Source organism: Callorhinus ursinus, unplaced genomic scaffold (genome assembly GCF_003265705.2).
Source record: "Callorhinus ursinus isolate GAN/ISIS: 27379988/994484 unplaced genomic scaffold, GSC_fseal_2.0 scaffold69, whole genome shotgun sequence".
Taxonomy (NCBI): Eukaryota; Metazoa; Chordata; class Mammalia; order Carnivora; family Otariidae; genus Callorhinus; species Callorhinus ursinus.
In genome coordinates, this window is record NW_027397131.1 from 3,099,327 (window position 1) to 3,126,319 (window position 26,993).

Genomic DNA, 26,993 nt, shown 5'->3' on the forward strand with positions numbered 1-26,993 from the left:
TCTGACCCTCCCCCCCTCATGCTCTCTCTCTCTATCTCATTCTCTCTCTCAAATAAATAAATAAAATCTTTAAAAAAAAATACAGGATCACTCTGTAACTATGTCTGAACTCAGACAAAACATGAACATTGCCCTAACTGCCCTAATAGTCTCCTATCTAAATAAGCTTTATTAAGACACCGCATCACAGAATTAACCCCACTTCCTGAGAGCATCCAATTAAAGTGAAGCCCCACTTTCTTAGCCCACCTTAAATCACCTTAACACAAGCCCATATCCTTTCTAGTAAGTCCTCTCTAATCCTTCTAATTTATGCCTTCTTCCTGAGATGCCCACAGTTCTCCCTGGAATGTGCTCTTTCTCCCTAAAAGATGAGTAAACCCAACTTGTTCAGCAACAGATGTGTTCCTGGTAGTGTTCAGCCAGAGGGTTTGACAGGTCTTATGAGTGTTATGTTTGTCTGCTCCATTCCTAGTATTTCTTGTTTTGGATCATCAAAGAGTGGTTCCCCAGAACTAACTTTCTTGGTCCAGGCAATAATCACCAGTGTTTACCAAGTACTTATTACCTGCCAGGTGCTTTATATGGATTAACTCATTTGATCTTCACAATGGCCCTGTGAGTTAATAGGCTTAGTACCCCATATACAGATGAGGAAACTGAGGTACAAAATTTATAGCACTACCAATTGGCTGAGCCAAGACTCCAAGGCAGCCAGCTGGCCTGGCTCTAGGCTCCCATGTCCACACAACCCTGCCTCCCACTGCATTGGTGCACTGTGCTCTTGTGGGTCACTGAATAGTGTGAGGTCACTGGTCACTATGCCATCACCCCACAATGAAAAGCACTATGGTAAGCCGTCCCAGGAAATCACTGCTGGGTTTCCTTTAAGATATGGAAGAATGCACACCCACAGGGAAAAGGTAATCTTCCTGATAACAGTATCAGAAATAACTGAGCTTCTAAGCAACTGGATTTTTTTCACCTCATGAACACATTAATCATATAATTCAGAGTTTTCAACCTAATTTTAAGAAAGGTATGGGATGACCATAAATTGAATAAACCTAACCAAGAAAGATACTCCTTTTGTGTTTTTCTCTGTTTTACTAATGTGGTCAAGAGAATATCCCTGCTTGGTAATAATATGACTGGCATTTCTTTATCTCCCCAAAAAGAGGGGGGCTGAGGTACAGAGCCTTAGAAGGCAATAATTAATATCTAGTGAGATTTCAATAACTTAGTTTCATTTTATTTTGTTTTTGTGATTACCTTCCATCTATGACCTACTATACTGGTTTTTCCTTTTATAAGTGATGTAAAGTTTCATTTAAAAATTATTTCAGTAAAAATTTGAGTTCGTTTAAAGAAAAATGTCAAATAAGTGGTGGTACAGGCAGTAAGAAACCAAACAAGGAAACAGAAATCATGAAGGTGTTTTGGGAAACCCTGACTTCAGTTTCCTCTTCACCTTGGATACTGGAAAGACGAGAGTTGAATTCATTGGTCATTGACCTCAAGGGTACAGTTCCCAGCTGCACCAGTTGCTCCCACAAGTCCAACCCCTGGCTTTATCTTCTCCCTCCTCCCTCACTCTCCCCTCTGCCTTCCTGCCTTGCTACCCTCCAATTTTCAGAAGAAATTAGTGGGGGGTTGAGGGGGTTGAGAGTAGGGACGACATAATAAAGAACATCCCTTTGCTTTGATAACACCATGACCAAAGAGTGGAAGCGACCCGGGCTACCCACTCACTTAAATGAGGCGCAGGGACAGCTCTCAGAAAGCCCCCATCTGATTTCCTCTAGTCCTGTGAAGTTTTCGTTCTTCAAACTGCGCAAGAACAGTGTTTCTAAAACTGCTTGGACAGCGGATTCTTTGGCCCTCCTCCGTTCCAGCTTAGAGTCACTATGACAGCTTGTTCCCGTAAGAAGTGTGAGTGAATTAAACTACTTGGGGGGAAAAGCCAGGGAGGAGATGCCACAGATGCGTCCTCCTCCCCCCTTTCAGGCTATGTAGCACCTCGACCCTCACTCCACCCCATCCCTCGGAGTCCGGAAGTTTTGGAGGACACCCTGCGGGAGTGGGATGGGGTAGATTGCAGGGATGGCTCCCGGGATTGAGAGGGAAGTGGGCAGCGCGGGGGAATAACGCCCCGGAGCCCCCGGAGGCTCAGCCCCAGACTCCCTGGAAAGCCCAGCAGTCTAGACAGGCTGGGTTTAGATTCTCCCCTCTGGGAGAGTTGTCAGGAAGTCTGGGGGAGGGGCGAGCCGCTGTCTCCTGTTCTCCGGGCTCGGGAGGCTGAGAAGGCACGGCGGCAGCAGCGGGTCTCGAGCTGTCACGCTCCCGCCCACGGGCGGGCTCCGGGGCTCCCGAGGGGGCCCGCGGGGCGCAGGCGGGAGGCTGGGGGCGGGGGCGGCGGGCAGAGCGCGCGGGCCGGCATGGAGGGACTGGTCCTGCTCAACGCCCTGGCCACCCGGCTGCTGTTCGTGCTGCACTCTCTGATTGGGATCTGGCGAGTGACCGAGGTGAAGAAGGAACCGCGGTACTGGCTGCTCGCGCTGCTCAACCTCTTGCTCTTTCTGGAGACTGGGCTCACCCTCAAGTTCAAGCGCGGGAGAGGCTACAAATGGTGAGCGCACCCCGGGAAAGGGAGGGCGCGCGGAGTCCCTGGGCACTCTTCCCTATGGCACTCGCCAGCAGCCCAAGAGCTCATCTCCCCCGCAGTCCGCCTATTCTTTACTCGGATCCGGACCCTCTTTGTCCTCGCCCGGAGCTTCCTAGGAGCGCGAGATGCTTGCGCATCTCTGGGACACGCCGGAGTGCCTCAGGGTGCTGCCTCTCCCGGGGCAACACAGGGAAGGCTCAGTCGCGGCCCAGTGTCACCCAGTCCAAGCAACTTGGAAGATTTGAATAAAGAAGGGCAGCGCTTGCCTGCTCTGCAGAAGGTGCTCTAGAGCAGGGGAGTCACGGGGCCAGGGGGATGTCCATGTGTTCTGCTTTCTGAACTTGGGGTGTGTGGGTGTGCGCTCGTTATTCGGTGCATGCAGGTGTGGGGATGCGTTTCGCTGGGTACAAGCGACTTCTGTTAAGAGCTTGTGTGCATAGAACAGTCTCCCAGGGCGAGAAGCCCCTCGAAGCACTTCTGTGCCGCCCCACTCCCTTCAGCCTGGCGCCCTGACATATGGCACCAGCTTCAGGTGCCCCAGGTGGGTTCCTTCGGAGCTTGGTTAATGGAAGTTCATCTTGTCAAAGAAGGGTTGCCACGCTGGTGGAGGGACCAGCAAGGAGGGTTCAAACTTAACCTCAATCTGCAAGAACTTAAAGGTTCTGTGTGATATTTTATTTCCTCCCTAAAGACTTGAGTGACAATAGAAGAGTTGAGAAAAAGATTCTCTTGCCATTTACGGAGAGTTTCCACCTCCATCCCTTCACTCCCAGTAGATTTTCATCCAACTTCTCCAAGCTAGGCCTCTTCCTGTATTAATTTTTAAAAACAGTAAAACTATGGTCATATAAAAATCCAATAAAATGTATGCTATATATTAGTAAAAAAAAAAGTAAGGCAATATTTTCATATATGTCAATACTTTTAAAAATACCTAATGCTAGAAGAAATACCATTAGTCAAGTCAAAGAATTACATACAAAATGGCATTATAGTAAGCCACCATGTTAAGGGGGAAAAAAAACCCTCTCTACAGTTTTACATACTAAACTGCAAAAGGCTGTGTATCTCATGACAGTCGAAGGGTGAGAATGTGTTGTTGTGTCCCTTAAGATGATGTGAATCTTGCTTAAATTTTCCACTCTTGAAAAATTACTAGAATTATCAGTGAAAAAATTATTCAGGTAGAATCGTAATGTAAATCGGTAAGGATGGGACTATTATAGCTCCTCCCCCACGCTATGATCAGCTTATTAAGCAGTAAAGATTTGAAGTACTTTCCAATGTGCCTTTTAAAAACCTCAAAGAAAAATGGCATTAGCTTCCCCAATAAGCCTTAGGGTTAAAGAAACAGAAGGAGAGAAAAATGTTCATCCAGCAGGTCATATGAGATTTATTTAATTTTTACGGAATAGCTTTAAGATGCTAGGGTAGAAAATATCTTCAGTAACAGGAGCATGAGGTCTGAGGCTGAAAAGTGCTCCATGGAAGGTAGTCCTGTCACCAACCAGCACAGCTTCTGGGAGAGAGGTCAACCTTAAAAGGGGGACCAACCCACTGGGCCCCAAAATATCCTCCCTCATGTTCCAAGAGTAGACCAGAGGTCCTCGTTCATGTTAAGTCAAAATTCCCCTCCAGTTATGTAGAAATACCGTAGCCAGTTGAAACTTTACCTTCATGTCTATACCATCATTGGCAGCTGGTTCTAACTGGTATGCAACTTACAACTACGAGAAGATAAAAGATTGGGGCAAAAATGGGTGATCAATGTTAAATAGGGAACTGAGGATGTATTTGTGTGTAGAGTGTGGTCTCAAAATCAGAAGGAAAATGGAGCAATGGAGCAATACTTATTTGCTCTGAGGCATTGAGCAAGTTACTTAACCTCTCTGACCCTTGGTTTCCTCATCTATAAGTACTTATACGTTGTTACAAATTAAATGAAATAATATATTTCATGGTTGATGAATTAAAAAAGAATTGTTTTTTTAGATCCCAGGATTTTTTCTCTTTTTTTCTTCTTATTAAAAAATATTATGTGTCAACTGGACACATTTTCTGTCTATACAAGTCCAACAACTTTACTTGAGGGACTGGACAATAAACCATTGGCTCAGAATCAAAAAGTAGAAAAAAATTTCTCACCTTTATTTCAGAACAGGCCATGATGTGTACTGTATATTTTAGCATTTATTGAAAAAATTGTGCTGGCTCAATACGTAGACTAATATTTGAAAATAAGCAAAGAAAATAGTGGATTTGACTTGTAAAATTTCAGGAACAAATGAGTCTTTGTAAATGATCTAAATAGAAAGCTGATTAATGAAGCTTTGTTCTACTGATATTACTAAATGCTTTGTTCTACTGAGCCTGCAAATGTGGTCATTTTTGTGGTGGACAAAACTCACACACTATTCTGTCATAAGTTTGAGGGGGGAAAAAAGTCAGAAGATGGGATGCTGAAAAAATATAGAAAATTATCCCTGATATAACATGGTAACAATTAAAAAGTATTTGATTTCAGACATATTTCATTTCTAGGTTGAAGTTTTCTGAGGAAGGCAAGGCATGATTTTTGTTATTCTTGAGTGTTAAAAAAAAACAGTTTCCATTGGGAAATCAAGACTGATGAAATAAAAAAAAAGCTAAGTAAATATTATGACAGTATCTAGACATCTCTCTAGGAATGTCAATAAACAGAGCTATATGCAGATCTATATATTATATGTCTTTTGATCCATTGGTCTTATATTTTGGGAACTACTCTATAGAACCCAAGGTGGTCATATGTAAAGGCATACATACAAAAATATTAATTTCCATCCTGTAAGTAAAAAATAAAGCTAAAAACAATCTGATTATCCATCAATAGACTGATTGAAAAATTATAATATACCCATATTGTATATATTTTGTTGGTATTAAAAATAATGCACTAGAGTTTAGCTATTGACCTCAAAGGATCTCTGTGATATGTTGTGAGGAGAATAAAGTTACAGAATTATGTATATTATGGGCTAATTTTTTAAAGGACTTGTCTAAGAATTATCCTTTGTATTAGTTGAATACATTACCCATTTACAAATTAAGAAGAAGAAGAAGAAGGTGAAGCCTTCCCATACTTTAAATCAATCAACCAATGAAATAATGCCTGAATGGTAGATCAAACTCCGTACACACAGAAGGTGAAAATTTCTTTTCAGGAACATCAGATCCATGAACCTCCTTTAGACTACTCTGGTCTACTTTGAACATTGTGCTTTTTACCAACATTTGCACCTGGCCCCACATAAATCAGTGGAATGATACATTGGAATGATACATTGACCTATAGAGGAAAATGTGAAAAAAATTTCCTGAAACATAGCAAACATATTACACTTGTCAAAGGAATGTTTCTTTAGCTCTCCTTTGGAAAGGAAACATAGAACTAGTGCTGCTGAGCTCAGCTGTCCAGCGACAGCAACATTACGTCAACACTAATAACTTGCAGTTGGAGAAGTTTAATTTGTTGGAATCCTATAGGATAGAGAGGGTAAGCCAACGACACATCCCTTGTTAAGCCCAATGAATGTGTGCTGGTGGAATTGGCTCCTTTTTACCTGGTATTTATTAATTTCACGTGCACATTTCACTTACACTCCTATAAGATGGAGATGAGTATCACTTGCTTTATTGTTTCTTGATTTTATTTTCTTTTGTCCAGGTAACAATCCAATAGATCTATGAATTACCATTTAGGTAAAGTCAAACACGAGACAGTGTTTCTGTTGCTTATTCGCCAATACTGATAAAATAGTCTTCAGGTGTTAGAAAAATGACCAAGATTGTGACAAGTTTGAGGACTGTTCACTTGAAAGCAGGTGGTATCTGAGAATTAATAGAGATCTAAGTTGAATTTATTGGCAAAAGTACTGAATTTGAAGCACTGAGCTTTCCTCATCAGAATTTCAAGAATATAAGGTAAATATAATTGAGCTAATAAAATACCTCACTTACTTAGTCACCTTTCTTCATTATATCTCTTTCCTTTTTCCTTTATTGAGCTTAATCAAATGTTTATTTGTTGAATTACCCAATAAGTACATGTGATACTCTGCTAGACGCTGTGTGAACAGGCAGAAGAAACAGACAACAAGCATATTTGAGATTTTAAAATGAAAGGTAGCATTCTGATTAAGTGTTCAAATATATGGGAATAATTATGAATATTTAGCATTTGCTGATGCCCAGGCTCTTCCAAGTGTCCTACACAGATTATTCCATGCGTTCCTGACAACAGCTGCAATGATTTCCTGTTTCTCTGTTTTCCCCCATTTTTAGATGAGGAAACTGAGGCACAGAGCTATGAGCTGTCAACTGAAGTAGGAGGGGTATCAGGGGTCCAACAGTTTAGAGGAGAAAGGATGTGATGAAGTGTACGGGGGTGGGTTGGGTAGGGAGAAGGGCCATCATGGCATTTGAGCTGGAGCAGGAGAAATGAGTAAGAGACAGGAGTGCAAAGGCCGTGTAGTTAAAGGACATCCTGAGGCAGGTGAGTGTAGGAACCTTGAGCAGGTATCTTTAGAGGAAGCACACAGCCTTATCAGTCTTCATTCAGCAAACATATGTGAAACAGCTAATAGGTATTAGACACTGTTTGAGTGTCAAGAATATGGAGGTGAATAAAACAGGTAAAATCCCGCCCTGAAGGAACTCCCATTTTAGTCCAGGGACTCAGCAAATAAAGAAGTCAGTAAGAAACAAGTGAGCTAATAAGTAACAAATGAGTGATCTGAACTCCGGAGGACTCAGCGGTAGCAGTTACAGAGGGATGAAGGAGCAGGGAGAAGACTCCACTGGGTGGTCAGAGAGGCCTCGCTGGGGAGGGGACATCTGAGCTGAATCTATTTAGAAAGGAGAAGGAGCCAGTGTGGGAAGAGCCAGGGTGATGAAAAAAGAGAGAGAGAAGGGCCAAGTGTGCCCTGGGACATTTCTGACATACCCCCCAGAAGACAGATAAAACTGCCTTTCTTTCCTCTTCTTCCTGATATCTACTCTTCCCCATGTCCTTGCTCCAAGTGAAAAATTCCCTCTAAATTTTATATTGTTACTGTATCTCATTTGAAACACCATGTGTTAGGCAATGTCTGGGTGGCTCCCAACTAAAAACAGGAAAGACAAATTAGGAATCAGAGGAGATTCTATCCTAAACTGATTTCAAATTTAAGCCAATTTTGTAAAAAAAAAAACAAAAAACAAAAAACAAAAAAAACAACTCAATGAAATCTGTTTTGAATACTCAATTGTATTTAGAAGGTACAATAGCAGAAGTGGAAACCTAGACTTGACAGAAACTGTATGAAGCCTAACCTTGAACAAGTCTTGGGTAGTGTAGGAGAATCTTTGTCATTCTGTAGTGTTTGACAATATGTATCTTCCTTCATCAAAATTGTTTATGAAAATGCCAGTGAGAAAGTTGGGAAATAAAAGCACTCTTCTCCTGCTTATCTTTTTGGATGTCAGGGAGGATGAAATGGAGGGATTTAGAAGGAGACCCTATGATTTCCATATGACCAACTTGGGCAATGGAAATTCTCCCAGCAGATAGACTATTTCTCTCATTGTTCACACTTGCTATCCAGATTTCTTGAAATCTCTGTTTAGCTTTTAAGTTATTTTAGGAACACTTTCCACTATGCATTGGATTTATCAGCCCTGTCTGCAGTGTGTATCCAGAGTTTTATAATATTCATTGTCTTCACATGTTGTTTGTGTGTATGGGTTTTACATCCTGAGCCTTGAACTCAATGCACAAGGATGACTGAGGTTTGCATCTTTTTTGGAAGCACACATTGAATGTTATTAGTTAATGACTTTGTTTTTAGTTATCTGAGTCATGGTTTAAGAAGAAGAGTCTTATCTTAACTTGAATTAGTACTGTGCTTCACTCCTAAGAAAAAGTCATATTTTCTTCTTTTATTTCACAACAGACTTGGGATCAAAGCAATAATTATGTGTGTATTTAGAATGGGACCCCCAGGAAACTGAACCATTAAAGTGATTTCCATGCTTTTTCCAAGAGTATGTTCAACAGAGACATTTAGAACTAAAAATTAAGGTTCTAATATTTTGTAACTTCTTGTACTTGACCGGGAGAAAAACAAAGTGCAAATTGGTGTGGGCAGCTCCCATGAGCCAGTATAAATATATCCTTCCTTCTGAATTTCATGCATTTCTCCTTCTCATGCAGTGCCATTATTTGCATACAGCATCAGGACAAATCTGAATAGTTTAACTTCTTTTCCAACAATGGAAAATTCACCTTTCCCTCAAGGTTTCTTCTCCCCAGGTGCATGTCCCTCATTACTCCAGAAGTTTCTCTGGAGTACTGGTGTCAGGAGAGTTAGATCTAGGGAATATTAGTTATTTTGTTAAAGAAAACCAGTGTTTTGTTTTTAAATAACATAGGGGTTTTTATATGCAGGTATCAAAAATTGAACTTTCTTTAAAAGTTGCATTGAAGTAATATTAAGCACATACAAATTGTTAATATAAAAAATCAGGGTGGGAACTGATTTGGTTTCTTTCCTCTGAATACAAACCTAGGGTAGTAGTTTAGGGAAAGGTGTTGTATTTTATCTTCAGTTTGTCCGACTAATTTCAAAAAGACAGCGGGTGTACAACTGACATAATGTTGAATGCTTATTAGAATAAAAATTAGTATTCCTTAGGGGAAAATAGTCCTTTCTACCATCAGCGTTGCTGCCAGCCCTGGTCAGGCCCTTCAGTATTCCTTTGCTTTCTTATGTCCCTGATTGAGCCTCCTGTCTCACATACCTGTTTTAATCTGCGTCGAATAGCCTCCTAATAAATTGTGCCATTTTCTGACAGCCCGTTAATAGTAGTGATGAGCATGATGATGAAGGTGATGGTGATGGTGACAATGGGGGTGGAAACAGTTATCAATTACTGGGTACTGACAATGCTCCAAGCCTGCTTTACATCCATTATGTCAGTGATCCTCATGATGACCCTAGGAGATAGTTTTTCTCTCTATTACCATTTTATGATGAGGACACTGCTGCCCAGCAAGGCTCTATCACTTGTCTAAGGCCACAACTAGTTACACTAAATCACAAAAACAATTCCTAACATCCCGTGAGCACTCACATTTATTGAGCCAGGAAGGTACATTGCCCGCATTACCTTATTCAGTTCTCACTAGAGCCCTGGAGGTACTATTCTTGCTTCTACCTGCACAGAAGGAAGCAAAAGCTCAGAGATGTCCCCAACCCAGCACTGAACTCCATCAGCTGATTTCTTGTGCTCTGCATTCAATAAGCAGATTGGGATTTTTCTGTGGAAAATACGACTACATAGATTTTTAGGATCAAGGATTCCCTATAGTGGGGAAAGGGTCAAAGTATTTTGTTCAAAATTGGGGTGACCTGAAAGTGAGCCCTGGGGTGATTTTGCTTAGAATGGAATGTAGAAAGTCCAGACTACACATGGACATGGCTCAGAAACACTCTTGCATAAGCAGACATGCTTGGAAAGCCAAAACAGGGTGTAAAACAAAACAGAAGAGGGGGAAAATCCTCGAGCGCCTTTATTTTTGGTCCTAAAGTGAAGAAACAATCTCTTCTACAGAACAGAAATACCACTGTCTTTTATAGAATGAAATGAGTTACAGCATTACATAAATAACATCCATCATGCATTTTATCCTCTCAGAGACCATTAAAATTCCTGTAGTCATTAGCACTAAAGTTCACTTAATCATTAAACAATCATTTATTGTACTAAGTGCTATAATGATGTTCTTGAAGGAATAGAAATTCATGCAGTTATATGAGAACAGGAAAAAACAACACCCTGAGAACCAAATAATTTTCTACAAATTAAGTCCAAGACTGCAGAATGTCTGCAGAATAAAGATACGATCATTACGGTAGGCTTGTTAGACAAGGAAAACTTCTCAGGTAAGTGAGTCATGTATTGGCCTTTGTAGTAGCTGGGGATTTTACAAGAGCGAAGAGAAGAAAGAAGGGTTTTTCAGGTTGAGGGAACATCATGATGGCAGTACTTAGGGTTTCAGTTAGAACCAATTCATTTAAGAAGATGTCATGATTTTCTTTGACTCAGAAGTGAGAAAAATAGTACATAGATCCTAAAATTAATGCATATTTTGTTCCTATAATTTGTTTAGTCATACTAAAGCATATGCTGAGTTTTGAAGGTGAGCAACTTGAAATTTAATAAAACTTGTTCTTGCTTTAGATATCCTTTTGGAAAATTTTAAGTGAAGTATCTAGAACTAATTTTGCTGCCAGTTTATATCATAATTTGGGAATATGACTTTATTAGAAAAACAACTGGCAATAACAAACAATGAAAATTACAATGAAGAGCCCTACTATTCACCTTCAGAAGTATTCTCTTGGCAAAACCTAAATGTGGGCATTTGTGAAGGGCTTTCAAGGCATAAAGAATGGGCATTCCCAGCCCATGTGAAATTCCTCCTGGTCTCCTGTGATCTTGTACTTCACCTGCTCTCCCAGAAGATCATGGACAAGACAAACCAATCATCTGACTTGGGCTACCATTAAAACATGCTCACCCCTTATCCAATTTTCCTTTCAGAGGGAGTTCTCATGAGCCTATGTCCAGTTGGTTGTGGCCCCCTCCCCTCCCTAATGGCCAGGCACAAGCAAAGGCTCTGGGAAGGTTGTGGCTGGGAGGGTGTCTGCTTACGGAGACAAATGGGTGGTATCTGGGGTTGGATTTGTGCCTTCCCGGGTGTCTGGAGTCCTGTGTTCTACAAGAGCATCTTCAGGTGTGTGTGGAGGCTGTCATGCAGTCCACTCTTGCTGCCGTGGACTGACACTAAGCCATTGCTGAGCAGCCAGATGGAAATCGCGGATGTTGAGGCCCACTTACAGAAAGCAGTCTTGTGAAAGGAGGACGTCTAGACAATCCTTAAACTGTCAGACACTGTTCGGGGGCTCATGAAAGGGTATCTTGACCTAGTTTCTTCATTTCCATGAAAATAGGACTATTATTATAAGGTGCTCTGGAAATTTTATTGAGGACATTCAAGGCAGTTTAATGTGAGACTGTGAAACTTGGGTCTAGTATCCTTACAACTCCAATCTGCCTTTCTAACATAGGAAATACTGAGGAATGAAGTACAAATAAAATGGTGATCCACACCAAAGTAATCTTGGAACATTAGTTTTGCTTCACTTAAATATTATCTATTTTCAGATCTATGCATATGATTAGAAGACTAGAATCCTCACTGTTTGCAAAGGGAAAAGCCAAACAGGATAATGGGGATATTATGGTTAATTTTTCTATTTGCTTATTTATATTGTAATAGGTTTCTAAAAGGAACGAAGCTTACTTTCTCAATAAGAAAATAACTGTCATTTTTTAGAAAAAAGAAAATGGAACCCTAATTTTAGACTAATGGTGAGCCAAAGTAAATAAGACCCCTTGTAGGGCTAAACTGCTAAATGTCATGACATCATCATTTTGTGAAAAACACTGTAATTTGTTGAAATGACAACTTTGTATGATAAATAATATTTTATTTTTGGATGAAACAAAAAAATGAGACTAGCTCTTTAAGAGCTCAGGGCAGTGTCTAGCAGGTAACTGAGTACATAAACAAATAGAGAAAAAAATCCTGTAAGACGTTGCTCCTGCCATGTACTTTAAGAGAACCGGTGAGTTGGATAAAGGCTGTGGTTTAAAAAACAAAACAGGGGGGTTCCTGGGTGGCTCAGTTGGTTAAGCAGCTGCCTTTGGCTCATGTCATGATCAGGCTCCCTGCTCAGTGGGGAGCCTGCTTCTCCGTGCCCCTCTGCCTGCCCCTCTGCCCACGTATGTGTGCACTCTCTCTCTCTGTCAAATAAATAAGTACAGTCTTTTTAAAAAATTATAAATAAATAAATAACAAAACAAAAACACCAAACTTCTGTGGAGAGAAAGAATATCTTTGGAAAGATTTTAATTTGAAAAAAAAAACTAAGCAAAATAATTTGTCATTAAAGTATTAATGTTGGGCACCTTTGTATTCTGACAGGATAGTGGTAATTGGTATCATAGTATATTTGAGTCTTTAAGGCCAGAGAGCTGATTAGTAATAGGGTATTACACATTTTATAAAAATTTTCCACTTGGACATGTCTTATGAATTTACCATAAGTTTATCAGTTTTTGTTAGCTTATTAATACATAGTATATCTTATTTTCATAAACAAGTATCCAGAAACCTGATTTAAGTTATTTCTGGGTTGGCTAGCCCCCTCTATGGTATTAGACTTTATCCAAAGCACTTGGCATTGACTTACTTTTGATGCCATTGAGACATAAAGATTGGAATAAAATTATTTGGTAGCTCCTAAGGAAAGGCATGCAATTTGATTAATTACATAGGAAAAGGTAGGATCAGACCTAGTTTTTAATTTTTAGAGTTCGGATTCTCCTTGGTTCCAAAACTGAATTGCACTGACAATGCATGATCTAGAATATGGCAAACCTTCAAGCTAATAAGTAATGGCTAGAATGTCACCTTGGAATATTAAATCTTTCATAGTAGCAAAATAATATTAAATTCATATAAGAACAGAATAATTAGTTTCCCTCAGCAAAACCTCTGATAAATATCAATTTATGGTGATATTTCAAGAAGAGGTTTCTAGTCAAACCAGCAGCAGTGTCAAGAAAACAGAAACTTTAAATCAACCAGGGCCTTATCATATCAACAAATATTTGTGGGGAACCCATCTTGTGCCGAGTACTGTGGGAGGTCCTGAGGGTATAATGATGAACACATAAGTTTTGTGCTCATACTACTTACAGTTGCTGGGAGACAGTTCAGTGACAGTGAACACACACACATATGCACATATATAATTATAAATTTTGAAGATCTATAGGATAAAAGTGAAGAGTGCTGTAAGACACATATAACAAGGAGATCTAATTTAGACTGGAGGAGCAAGGGAAGTTCTTCCATGGAGTCTCATATACCCAACATGAACTATGATAAGAAAATAATCAGGTGGAAAGTGGGGGTATAAAGATATTTCAAGGGAGAGAAATACATGTATGAAGGCCTCAGTTGGGAAAGCATGTAGGTTTTCTTCAGAACTGAATGAAAAACAATGTTATGGGGCCACAGTGAGGAAAAATGGCACACAACAAAGCCCGAGAGGTAGGCCCTGAGCGTGCAGCATTTTGTACGCCATCATGGGCAAACCATGACTCTATGACAGGAATTGCCTTAACACCAAATGTGGAGTTAGGGATAATGATGTCCTCAGCAGTGCAAACAATTTCCTTTGATTCAAGATGTCTTAAATAGGTTCAGTTTGGGGAATGATAGTTTGAAAATAGGATTGATTGTGAGTTATTTGAAGAAACAGCCTTCTGACCTGGTATCCTCTGGGTCTTCTTTAAGTGTAGGTACTGAATGTGTAGCTGTGTGTTTACTTGCAGAGCTGAGCCCAGGTAAGGTAGCAACACACGTGTTGAGCTGTACACTATTAGGCCCATGACACACACTGTCTCCTCTCATCCTTGCAACCATCCTATGAGCTGGATATTTTATCTCCATTTTATAGATGAGGACTGAGTCACAGGAAAGGTAGCAAATTTCCACTACCTTGGAAGATGTACCTTGGAACAGATGATTCAAATCTGGGTCTCCTAGGTTTATGTAGTAATTCCTCATGGCCACAATTCTAGGAGCATAGTTGTTCCAGGATCTCCTGACATGGGAATAAAAAAGGTCCTTGTAGATGCCAGTACCCTCCATTTCCTCCATTTTATTAATAAATTCAGGCACTCAAGGCTTTAAGCATTTTCTTAATAAGCATTTATTAAAGACTTAGTAAGACACCTGATATCACTGAGGAGAGGGAAAGATGAATGAGAAGAAAGAAGGAAGGGATATAAATATATATAAGACAGAATCTGCCTTCAAGGAGCCTATATTAGGAAAGCTAAGGCTTATATACACATAACCATGAAATAGTGGAGAATGTGTTGGGTCACAAGAGAAATATAAACTAAGATTAATTCCGGCTATGCCTCTGAAATACAGGTAAGATGTTGAATGGTAGAGAGGCAAGGGGAGAGCATTCCGAATCAGGCAGTCATAATTTGGAAGGACATTTCCTCTAAAGTCATTTCAGAACCTCTCTTCATAGATTAATCAAGCTGACAGAGCATGGAGCACTTTGTTCTTAAGAGGGATGCACGGTCAAACAAAACACATGCTATATGTGGCTGAAATGTATCCCTCATATCCAAAATAAAATATAATTAGACACATTTTAATACTTCCCTAGATAAGAGAGACTTCTATTTTCTCCATAAGGTTTGTTGTTTAATTTCAGCTGTACAACTACCATGGCCGGCCACAGGGGAATTAGAGAGAGAGGAAGAAGAGGAAGCTCCTGATGGTGATTTGCTATTGATCACTTTGACGTGCTATCCATGTCCCCAGGAACTCTACCTGGAAGCCTCCTAAAATTCCAGCAAATCCTGTCTGGTGTAGTGTTGGTTAAGAGGGTGGGACATATGGGGAGAAAGGCTATGGACTGAGTTGAATATGATCAATTCCTGGGCTCTCAGTGTGATTGCTTCTTTCTACCCCCTTCTCATTTATGTCAAAAAAAAAGACTATGAAGACAGATTGAAGTGAGGGGAACTTTGTAGAAAACCTTTTGTTTTGTTTTGAGGATGTAGTGCAGGAAGAGAAACAGGAAGTGGAAAGACTAGAATATGGAGGTTTTAATGTCAGATTATGGAATTTAGATGTTCTGTAGCAGATAACATAGAAAATCTTGGATCTTGAAGTTTGTTGTTGTTTTGTAGTTTTTTTGTTGTTGTTGTTTTGTTTTGTTTTTTACATAACCAGATTCCTATTTAGAGGAAATACCTTGAAATAGGATAGTATGTTTTCCCAATTATAGAAATGTCTTATGCGTAGAAGATGTTAAGAGTTGTTGTTTGTTTCATGTTTAACCTCTTTCAAGAGTTATTATATGTTCAGTCCATGGTTTCTCTAGATATTACTGTAATGGTATTTCTAGGGGAGTCAATCCCAAAATTAATTCCAAGAGAGTCAATAAAATTGCAATCCAGTCAACATTTGACATAGCCGAACAAACATTTATGTATTCCAAATGTCCTTGCAACTGGAATTCATTTCCTTTCTCAATCTCACAAAGGAAATACTCTCTCCTGGTGTTTCCCTTGATATGTAAGGTCAAGGAATTAATTTTCCCTTTTCTTTTTAAGAGTATGTTCAACATGAGGGCTTTTGCTATGTTGCTCTCTGTCACCCAGCCATCTTCCACCTCAGCTTTCAATAATATCATGCCCATAGCCTTTTGTTTCAAAATTGATTTTTTTTCAGGAAATCAAAGGTGGAGGAGTGTCTCTATTAAATATTGATTTTTTATAAAGACCTCACTTTCTTTTGTCCTTTCTTCCTTCTTTCCAGAAGCTGAAAGGCAATATTAGTGAAAGGGTTAACAGCCTTGGAAAAGTCCATTCTAGATGTTCTCTTCCATTTAGGTTTGCTCACTTTTCTCTCCTGGATTATAATAATATGGTTTTAATACCATTTCATCTCAAATAATTCTATTTGTTGAGCAATTAACATTTCTATTTTTCAGGTCATTTTAAACCATCACATGCATATACTAAAAGTATTTTAATAAAATTATATTAACTTACAATTTTTTCTTTGAGGTGGCCTATAAAGCAATAGTCCAATCTAAAATGAAGTGCAATTTTAAGAAATAAATTTAGAAAGTATATTATTTTTATCTCATTTCAAATTTCTAAGGGCATATTTTCATTGTATAATGTCCTATAAAAATACTAATAGTAGTTAGTAGTTATCTATTATGGAATACTCACCTCTACCAGGCACTGCTTTACAGAGAATATAATAAAGACCTCTGTGAGATAAATGTGACCACTATGGACGGAATTGTGTTTCCCAAAAATTCTTATGTTGAAACCTAACCCCTAGTATGAATCTATTTTGAGACAGAGCTTTCAGGAAGTTACTAAGGGTAAATGAGGTCATAAGGGTGAGATCTTAATCCAATAAGATTGGTAGACTTTTAAGAGGAGAAGAGAGAGATCTCTGTCTCTCTCTGCTTGTGATATGCATACCCCAAGGAAAGGCCATGTGAGGACACAGCAAGAAGGTGGCTGTCTATAAGCCAGGAAGGGAGACCTCACCAAACTTCCCACCTCCAGAGCTGTGAGAAAATAAATTTCTGTTGTTTTAGCTACCCAATCTCTGGTACATTGGTACAGCAGTCCAAGCTGACTAATACAGTGACTGTCTCCATTTTGTGGACTGGGAAGCAGACAGAGTCACTGGCAAAACTGGTATTTGAACCTGAATATGTTTGACTATACAAGTCAAACTCTTTGGACTGCCCTCTGAATTTTAAGCCAGAAAATAATGAATACAGATAGCTTTTTAAAACAATACTAAGCACTTCATCTGTTTTTGTTTGTTTGCATTTTTATTTTTACTAGATTTAGCAGATAGACACAAAGTCAGTTGATTTGGCTCATTCCCATTCATCATCATCTGATTTTTGTGTTCTAGCAGGATGTTACTATTTGAGCTTTCAGAAGCCTAGGTTAATATTAAAAAGTGTAGTCAATCTTCCTATAATTGCAATGTTGAAAAATCCAAGATTTACTATTGCTGTATTTGCTTGTTGTAAAACATATTAAATACAAAATATCCAGTTTTGTGCCTGAAACTAGTTGGCAGTGTCCCATTAAATCATATTAAAATTAACTTCTATTAATTGGATTAGAAATTCAGTGAGAATGACAGCTGCTAGTGCCTTTTGCAGTTACTTTATTTCTCTATAATCCATATGGCAGAAATAACAATGCTTTTTTCCCCATTGAAATAAACATTTGAGGTAAAAAGGTTTGACTTGATGTGATCAGGGTATGTGTATTTGTTTTTCTTTCTTTAAAAATAATCTTTTTGTAAAAACTGAACTATCTTTTTTCCTCTCTTTTACAGGTTTTCACCAGCCATATTTTTATATCTGATTAGCATTGTTCCATCATTATGGCTTCTTGAAATGCACGATGAGACCCAGGTATGTCCCTTTGGAAAGTAGGAAAGTGGAATATTCATCAGTAAACTACTTTCATACCATAATCCAATTTATTTCAGAAATGCACTTTTCAAAGGAATTGGAGTTATCAAGAATTGAATAAGTAAGAGGCCATTAGCAAAAGAAAGTGAATTCATCATCTATCAAAACCAATAAAGATGTTACATATGTTTAAGATTTAAGATTACATAATTAATTAACAACTTACGTTAAAGATCTTGTTCCTAAGCCCCCCCGGCCCCCAATATGCTAACATTTACATGGGGTAGGGGAGGGTTGTGTGTAAAAATTTGGTTAACTTTGCAGATCCAATGAGTTTCTATATTGTACTAAGAATGGGCAGGGCTCGATAATCTAGCATCCTATAAAATGACATTTTTAAAAGTAGCAAAAACTAAAAAGAAACCCCATCGTCTAGACTCTGCTATGTAAAATGCAATCAAACTTGGGACGGATATTTGAAACAGTCTGTCTTAAAATACAGGCCTTACAGATTACAAAAGATTCCTTTTTGAGACCCCCATGAGCTGTTTTAGTGAAATAGGAATTCTACTCTGGAGCCAGACATGAAGGGTAAAGGAGAGGAGTATGAGACCCACCACTGGGAAAGTTGGGCTATATGTATTAGGATCACACTGACTTAAAAAATAAACAATGGCTTCCAATGAGAGTCCCTCATCTATATACAGAGAAAGAGCTACTAATTTTTTTAATTTTTATTGTTATGCTTATCACCATACATTACATCATTAGTTTTTGATGTAGTGTTCCATGATTCATTATTTGTGCATAACACCCAGTGCTCCATGCAGAACGTGCCCTCTTTAATACCCATCACCAGGCTAATCCATCCCCCCACCCCCCTCCCCTCTAGAACCCTCAGTTTGTTTTTCAGAGTCCATCGTCTCTCATGGTTCGTCTCCCTCTCTGACTTACTCCCCTTCATTCTTCCCCTCCTGCTATCTTCTTCTTTTTTTTTTCTTAACATATATTGCATTATTTGTTTCAGAAGTACAGATCTGTGATTCAACAGTCTTGCACAATTCACAGCAAGAGCTACTAATTTTTAAGTGAGTTGCTTCTTACATGGGCAACCTTAGGTATCAGGATCTGGACTAGATTCACAATCTATTGCTATTACTGTTCCTGTACAACCCTGCAGAGGGCAGACTCTAGCAGATTCCAGCCTGGACTTCACATCTTCTGGGCTCAGGTTATGGGACTATGTTACAGATAAGGGGTAGTTATGATATAATATTATTATAGTACTTTCATTGATACAATGCATTATTCAAGATAAGAATTTGCCCCTATGCAGATTTCTTTGCTGCAGTTGGTCATTTTATAGTAAAGTTAAGCCTCTGATGTATGTTTCAGATACTCAAACCTTATCTGGAAAATGCTTGCTCTAAATTTTAGGCACACACAGGGAAATTTAGACATGTGGACTATTTCTGAAGAATTCCACAAGCACATACCAGTAAAATAGGCATGAAGAAACATTTATCTGCTTTAAGTCCCCTATTTAAAAAATATTAAAGTCATAGGCTATCTTTATGACTGTAGCAAAATATTTTTGTAACACTAAATTGGCTGGTTCAAGTTATCATGGTTTTTAAAAAACTATACCATAAGGAGTTAGAGGACTGTTTCAATTTCCTTACTACTTACTACTTTCAGGGGTATGGAAATAAGCTCTGGTGATTTGAATCATTTCTTTGCTTCACATCCAATTCTATAACATGACTATCATCCACAATAACAATTCATTTCCCCAAATGCTTTTATAATATAAATGCATTGCACAATTAATTGATATACAGGTCAAATCCCATTACAACAAATAGCATGCAACCAAAAGCTCTCTTTTTAATAAAAAAAGATTTTTGAGCCCTAGGCAGTACCTCTCTAATTTTCATACTAAAGAAATTGGATCTTTGTAGTAAAGGATTTGACTCATTTTGACACTAAGAATTAAAGTGAATGCCCAAAGATTGAATTGGGCAGGGTGGGCAGAGGATGGAAGTAGAAAAAAGTAAGAGAAAGGGAGACAAAACAGTATTGGAATTGCATTTAAAGAAATGAGAAATGGCAGAATAAAGGGAGGTACAGCAATTCTCTTAGTCCATTCATTTAAAAAAATTTGGTTGTGATAATAGCCACTTTTCCTTTCAAAGTATTTCCAAATACATTTTTTCCTTTATGAATTCAGCAACTCTATAAGTTCGGCATGGTATATATATTTTTATTTTATAGAAGAGGACCCTGAGACTCAGAAAGGTTAAATAATTTTCTCAAGGCCACACAGCTAATCAACAACAGTTCTGGGGCTTAGCACCTAGGTCTTAATCTCTACTCTGTTAAACCATACTGCTCTTCTCAATTATGTGTTCTATATTTTAGAGGAGTTCTCACCAAAATCATCTGATTTTTTTTTCATGACAGGAGAGTGATTTAATCCCCTCTAACATTTTCAATTTATTCTACATCCTGAATGTTCTAACCTATGTCTTGGCATTAGGAAAACATCCTGACTACCTCATAAAGACATTCCTCCTAGGTGATCAGTTCTGTACCTTCATTTCTGCATCTGGCTAGGTCTACATGACTGGAAACAAGATGATTATGACAACAGTTATGACTGTCACTCTTAGGTCTATATATGAAGTGGCACAATTAAAGCAATGGAAACTTTCTGGTCTTGATGGTATTAGGGTCTGGTTTGACCCAAAGGAATATTCTTGAAGCCAATAAGAATTTTTAAGACACAGCCCATGAAAAAGTGGCTTGTTGGTACCCAGATCATCTACATGGACTCACCTATACACTGCTAACTGGAAACAATATCACCATAAAAACAATACAATCAGATTATGTTGTAGGAATCAAACCAGTTGTTCTTTGGAGTCCTAATGCGACTGCCCCTTGAAGGAAAATCTCATCAATTTGTAACAAGTAGAATTACAAGAATGGAATGGGACTCAGGTTGCAATATCATAATATGGACTACAAAGCTATTTGCCACTGCAGGGCAGATGACTTTTTTTTTTTAATAATCAGATGTCTATTCTTGCCATTTGCAACGACGTGGATGGAACTGGAGGGTGTTATGCTTAGTGAAATAAGTCAATCAGAGAAAGACATGTATCATATGACCTCACTGATATGAGGAATTCTTAATCTCAGGAACAAACTGAGGGTTGCTGGAGTGGTCAGGGGTGGGAGGGATGGGGTGGCTGGGTGATAGACATTGGGGAGGGTATGTGCTACGGTGAGCTCTGTGAATTGTGTAAGACTGTTGAATCACAGATCTGTACTTCTGAAACAAATAACGCAACATATTTTAAGAAAAAAGAAAAAGAAGAAGATAGCAGGAGAGGAAGAATGAAGGGGAGTAAGTCAGAGGGGGAGACGAACCAGGAGAGATGATGGACTCTGAAAAACACTGAGGTTTCTAGAGGGGAGGAGGGTAGGGGGATGGGTTAGCCTGGTGATGGGTATTAAAGAGGGCACATTCTGCATGGAGCATTGGGTGTTATGAACAAACAATGAATCATGGAACACTACACCAAAACAAATGATGTAATATATGGTGATTAACATAACAATAAAAATTTAAAAAAAGTAATAATCAGATGTCTATGGATTTTTGGTCTTAAGGATGTTAGAAAAAACATATCAAGGTCATCACTTTTAATAAATAGTCTGCTTTCATGCCTACAGAATAAAGTGGTCAAAATTGTTTCCTCTTGCCTATTTGATTCTCAAAAAGCCACTCTGCAATGAGGATTTTTTGCTTGGTTCAAAGATTTAATTTTTTATCTTCATTATCTTTTTTTGGAGCCTTAGCTGTACAGAAAAAAAGTGTGCAAGCAGCTGGATTTTTGCTCTTAGAGATATGGCACATGGCCATTTTTCCTAAGTGTTCTTGTCATTTCACCTATAACACTAGTTGTTTTGATGGAGAGTAGAAAAAAAATAGCTTCTTAGACAGACTTCTACTTTTTCAAGTAGCTTATAGAATGATTGAGGCAGTATCCAGAATAATTAAGAAAAATACGCTTCTTACAGCGTTAGCATTTTTTTAAAAATTAGTTTCTCTTTAAATCCAAATATATTACCATGGATATGCGGTGGTGATGGTAGTGATGTGTGTAGATGTATATCTATGTTTCAAAAGTATGTTAGCCCTGCAGGTATTTAAAAAAATCTTCAACATTTTTTATTAAAACAGCTTGTGAAATAATCATTAGCTACACTTATATTTTCAAGTGCTGCTCTTTTTCTCTCTTACATACTTTTTCTCTACCTCAGATTCCCAGCATCTGGATAAAAATCATGCACAGCTCACTTGTAGAAATTTACATGCAAAACGAAGGAACAAAAAGGGAAAAACATTTAGTTTGGGTCTTTGTCAAATTTTCCAGAAACCTAAGTTGACCTCTAAACTGACACTAAAATATGTATTTTGATAGAGGAACATGTTAATTTTTTTGGTTGTTTCAGTGCTTAACAGGCAAGATTGAAGATGATTGGATTACCTACTTAAGCAAATGGTATTTTAGATAAAGAGCCTTCTGGACAAGAAATAAACTCTTAGAATAGATGTTTTGACCAGGATCATACATGTTTTAATGCTGCCACTATTTATTTGTTCTAAAACTGGTCCAGGGTTCAAGAGAGAAACCCCAACTATCACTCCATGAATGGTACATCTTTCAAATACCAATAGCAATTTTCACAGAACCAGAACAAACAATCCTAAAATTTGCATGGAACCGAGGACGCTGAATAGCTCTAAGCAACCTTGAAAAAGAAAAGCAAAGCTGGAGGCATTACAATTCCAGACTTCATGTTATATTACAGAGCTGTAGTAATTAGAAGCAGTATGGTACTGGAACAAAACGGGATACATAGATCAATAGAACAGAATAGAAAACCCAGGAATAAACCCATAATTATATCATCAGTTAATCTTCAACAAAGCAGGAAAGAATATCCAATGGGAAAAAACAGTCTCTTCAACAAATGGTGTTGGAAAAACTGGACAGCAACCTACAGAAGAATGGGAAGGAAAATGGGCTACGTTCTTATATCATACACAAAAACAAATTCAAAGGAAACTGGACTACTTTCTTACATCATACACAAAAACAAATTCAGAATGGATTAAAGACCTAAATATGAGACCTGAAACCATTAAATCCTACAACAGAACACAGACACTAAATTCTTTGACACCAGCCATAGCAACTTTTTCTAGATTTGTCTCCTGAGGCAAGGGAAACAAAAACAAAAATAGGGGCACCTGGGTGGCTCAGTCAGTTAAGCAGTCAGGTCATGATCCCAGGGTCCTGCTTCTCCTTCTCCCTTGGCTGCTCCCGCTTGTACTCTCTCTGTCAAATAAATAAATAAAATCTTTAAAAAATAAATAAATAAATAAACTCTTAGGACTACATCAAAATAAAAAGCTCTGCACAGTGAAGGAAACAATCAACAAACTAAAAGGCAATCTATGGAATAGGAGAAGATATTTGCAAATGACATATCTGATAAAGGGTTAGGATCCAAAATATATAAAGAACTTAGAAAATTCAATACCCAAAAAACAAATATTCCAGTTTAAAAAATGGGCAGAAAAATGAAAGGAAAACTTCATTAGCATTTTAAGAAGGAATCCTAAATGGCATATATTTTATCACCAGACCTAAATGTCTTATTCATTATAGTCTGTGGTCAATCATTGGAGGCAAAGCCTCAGGGTATAGTCCAGATGCAGTCATTAAGTGCTAACTATGAAGGTTGGGAGGAATTCAGCGACTGCACATTTAGGTAACTGCTTTAAAATACATTTGATAGGGGTGCCTGGGTGCCTCATTTGGTTAAGTGATCGACTGTTGATTTTGGCTCGGGTCATGATCTCAGGGTCTTGAGATCAAGCCCCATGTCAGGCTCCGTGCTGAGCCTGCTGAAGTCTGCGTAGGATTCTCTCTCTCCCTCTCCCTCTGCACCTCCCTCCCCACCCCACTCACACGTGCTATCTTAAATAAATAAATAAATAAATAAATAAATAAATAAATAAAATGCATTGGATAGCATAAAGAAAGTGAATGACATACCCATATTTCTTAATTCTCAGCTAAAGGAATAGAGTAGTCCCCTCTTTTCCATGAGGGGTAAGTTCTAAGATTCCCCAGTGGATGCCTAAAAATGTGGATAGTACCAAAGTCAATATATACTGTTTTTTTCCTGTACATATATACTTATGGTAAAGTTTAATTTATAAATCAAGTACAGCAAGAGATTAACAATAACTAACAGTAAAATAGAACAATTATAATGATGTACTATAATGTGGAAGAAGAAATGGGCAGAAGACATGAATAGACATTTCTCCAAAGAAGACATCCAGATAGCCAACAGATCCATGAAAAGATGCTCATCATCACTCACCATCAGGGGAATACAAATCCAAACTACAGTGAGATATCACCTCCCACCAGTCAGGATGGCTAAAATCAACAATACAAGAAACAACAGGTGTTAGCAAGGATGTGGAGAGAAAGGAACCCCTGTGCACTGTTGATGGGAATGCAAACTGGTACAGCCACTGTGCAAAACAGTATGGAGTTTCCTCAGAAAGTTAAAAATTGAACTACCCTATGATCCAGTAATGGCACGACTGGGTATTTCCCCAAAGAATAAAAAAACACTAACTCAAAGGGATACATACACTCCTATGTTTACAGCAGCATTATTTACAATAGCCAAGATATGGAAGCAGCCCAAGTGTCCATCGACAGATGAATGGATAAAGAAGATGTGGCATATATATATATATGTATATACATACATATATATGTATATATTGGAACATTAATCAGTCATAAAAATGAATGAAGTCTTGCCATTTTCAAGGACATGGATGGAGCTAGAGATTATAATGCTATGTGAAATAAGTCATTCAGAGAAAGACAAATACCTTATGATTTCACTCATGGAATTTAAGAAAGAAAACAAATGATCAAAGGGAAAAAAGAGAGATAAACCAAGAAACAAATTATAGAAAACAAACTGATGGTCACCAGAGTGGAGGTGGGTAGGGGAGTGGGGGAAAGTGGTGATGGGGATTAAGGAGTGACTTGTTATGATGACCACCAGGTGATGTATGGAATTGTTGAATCACTATATTGTAAACCTGAAGCTAATATAATACTGTATGTGTACTAACTAAAATTAAAATAAAAACAACAAATTCTACAGCTCTGTACAATGAACTTGGAGCATCTACATCCTCATAGACTTGTGGGAAAGTAAAACATGTATAGTTGACTTCTCATATTAATTGAAAAGTGGTTTTCTATCTTAAGACTATAATCTGAATTTTGGAAATATTTATACATATTGTGTAAATCCACATATCTACTCATAATCCCTTAGATAATTGAAGCCATTTTAAATTCTACATATTGTGGGTTTTTTTTAACATATTGCTTTTTTACAAAATTCTTAGTACTGCAGTAGACATTCTGAAGGAATGTCACAAAATACCAGCAGCAAAGGAAACTTCAATCAAACTCTGATATCAAGTGGACAAGCCAATGGAGCAGAGGATCTCATTAAGACGGTGAGAGATTTTTCCACTGCATTTTAAAGGATCTAGCAAATCACCTTTTCATTTGGTGAGGATAACATTCTCTACACCTTTCAGCTCATTCTTTCCTAAGGAAATTTGCCAGTTGTTTAATTGTTTGGCTCAGGAATTTGCAAAATAATTGTATTTTTATTAATTAAACACATTTAATATGCATAATAGTCATATATATCATATATATTAATAGATATATTTAATTTGCAGCATTAAGTAGCCTTTAACACTTAGGTCAGATAATATATGCACAAGGCGAGATACATATTATTTGTGAAGGAATGATAAAAGATTGGGATCTGGCCTATATATTTTTAGGTGTTATATTAATAGGGAAGGTTTCCAGCCAAAAGAGAATCACTTCTTTGTTCTTCACTTACCTGATATTTGTGAAACTAACCATAGCCTATTATAAAATGGTATATGGGAGAGACTCAAGGCCCAGACCCCTACCAATGAGCCACATTTTCAACAATAAGACAGATTATTGATTCTAAGAGGTTTAATTGAATTAGCCTTGGATTCTAATTCAAGCTCCAATCACAGCTGACTGACATCACTTTGAACAAGTCACTTAATCACTCTGTATCTCAGTTTTTCATCTGATAATTGAAAATATTAATATTCACCCTGCTAGTATGCTTCTTGTAAGAATCAAGTAGGATGTATGTGAAGTCTCACAGAAAAAATATAAAACACTGTGTAAATGAAAATCATTGATCCTCATGCTTGGCTTCAATTGGGCTAGCATCCTGCCTTGTCTTTTATCCTCCCTTTACCTCTACACTTGACATCAGTAAGTAATCAAGAGGGATAAATAGGTTTTGAAAAAATGTAGTTAAGTTACTTGTATAAATCAGTTGGAAGCAACTATCAAAGTTGCAAACTATCAAACTGGAGACCTACACTCCTGTAGACTTTAAAAGATTATAGCCTCTAAGGGCCAATGATATATTTTAAAACTTATTTAGAAGTTAAATGGGCAAGAGATATTATTCAGAATACATGAAAGGGGTGTAAATTTTTCTCCAAGTTCAAGATTAAGGGCAGAATAAAATTTGGTTGCTAGTTTATGGATTTTTCAATAGTATGTTAAATATTCAGAATAAAAATAATAACTATAGTTATTCTCTTTCCTTGTATTTAGGTAATGAATAAACATTATTATACATTTTCTCATTTGATGTAGTAGTGTTTTAAAGCAATAAAAAACAAGAGATCTGTACTATGTTAAAATATTCCCAGATTAATAAATTCAGACTTGAAATCCCTGAAAGAAAAATACAGGATTTTTTTGTGATTTTAATATGGTATTTAAAAAATTTTGCTGTTACTTTGGTTTTTTTTTTAAAGATTTTATTTATTTGAGAGAGAGAGAGAGAGAGAGAGAGAGAGCGAGCACATGAGAGGGGGGAGGGGCAGAGGGAGAAACAGACTCCATGCTGAGCAGGGAGCCTGATGCAGGACTCAATCCTGGGACTCCAGGATCATGACCTGAGCCCAAGGCAGTTGC

At 38.0% G+C, this 26,993-nt stretch overlaps 1 protein-coding gene across 2 annotated transcripts in view; it reads left to right on the forward strand.

Annotated features, from left to right (window-relative positions):
* The first annotated feature begins 885 nt into the window (after positions 1 to 885).
* The window catches only part of TMEM26 (transmembrane protein 26), a 49,297-nt gene continuing 23,189 nt past the window's right edge, over positions 886 to 26,993 (forward strand). The window contains exons 1-5 of one of the 2 annotated variants that reach the window (XM_073886200.1): positions 886 to 923; positions 1,806 to 1,923; positions 2,008 to 2,629; positions 17,736 to 17,814; positions 25,346 to 25,459. In XM_073886200.1, the coding sequence (XP_073742301.1) occupies positions 2,439 to 2,629; positions 17,736 to 17,814; positions 25,346 to 25,459 (384 nt within the window). In that variant the 5' untranslated portion in view covers positions 886 to 923; positions 1,806 to 1,923; positions 2,008 to 2,438. Of the gene's footprint in view, positions 924 to 1,805; positions 2,630 to 17,735; positions 17,815 to 25,345; positions 25,460 to 26,993 lie in introns of both variants that reach the window. The other variant, XM_025850266.2, reaches the window with a different exon arrangement.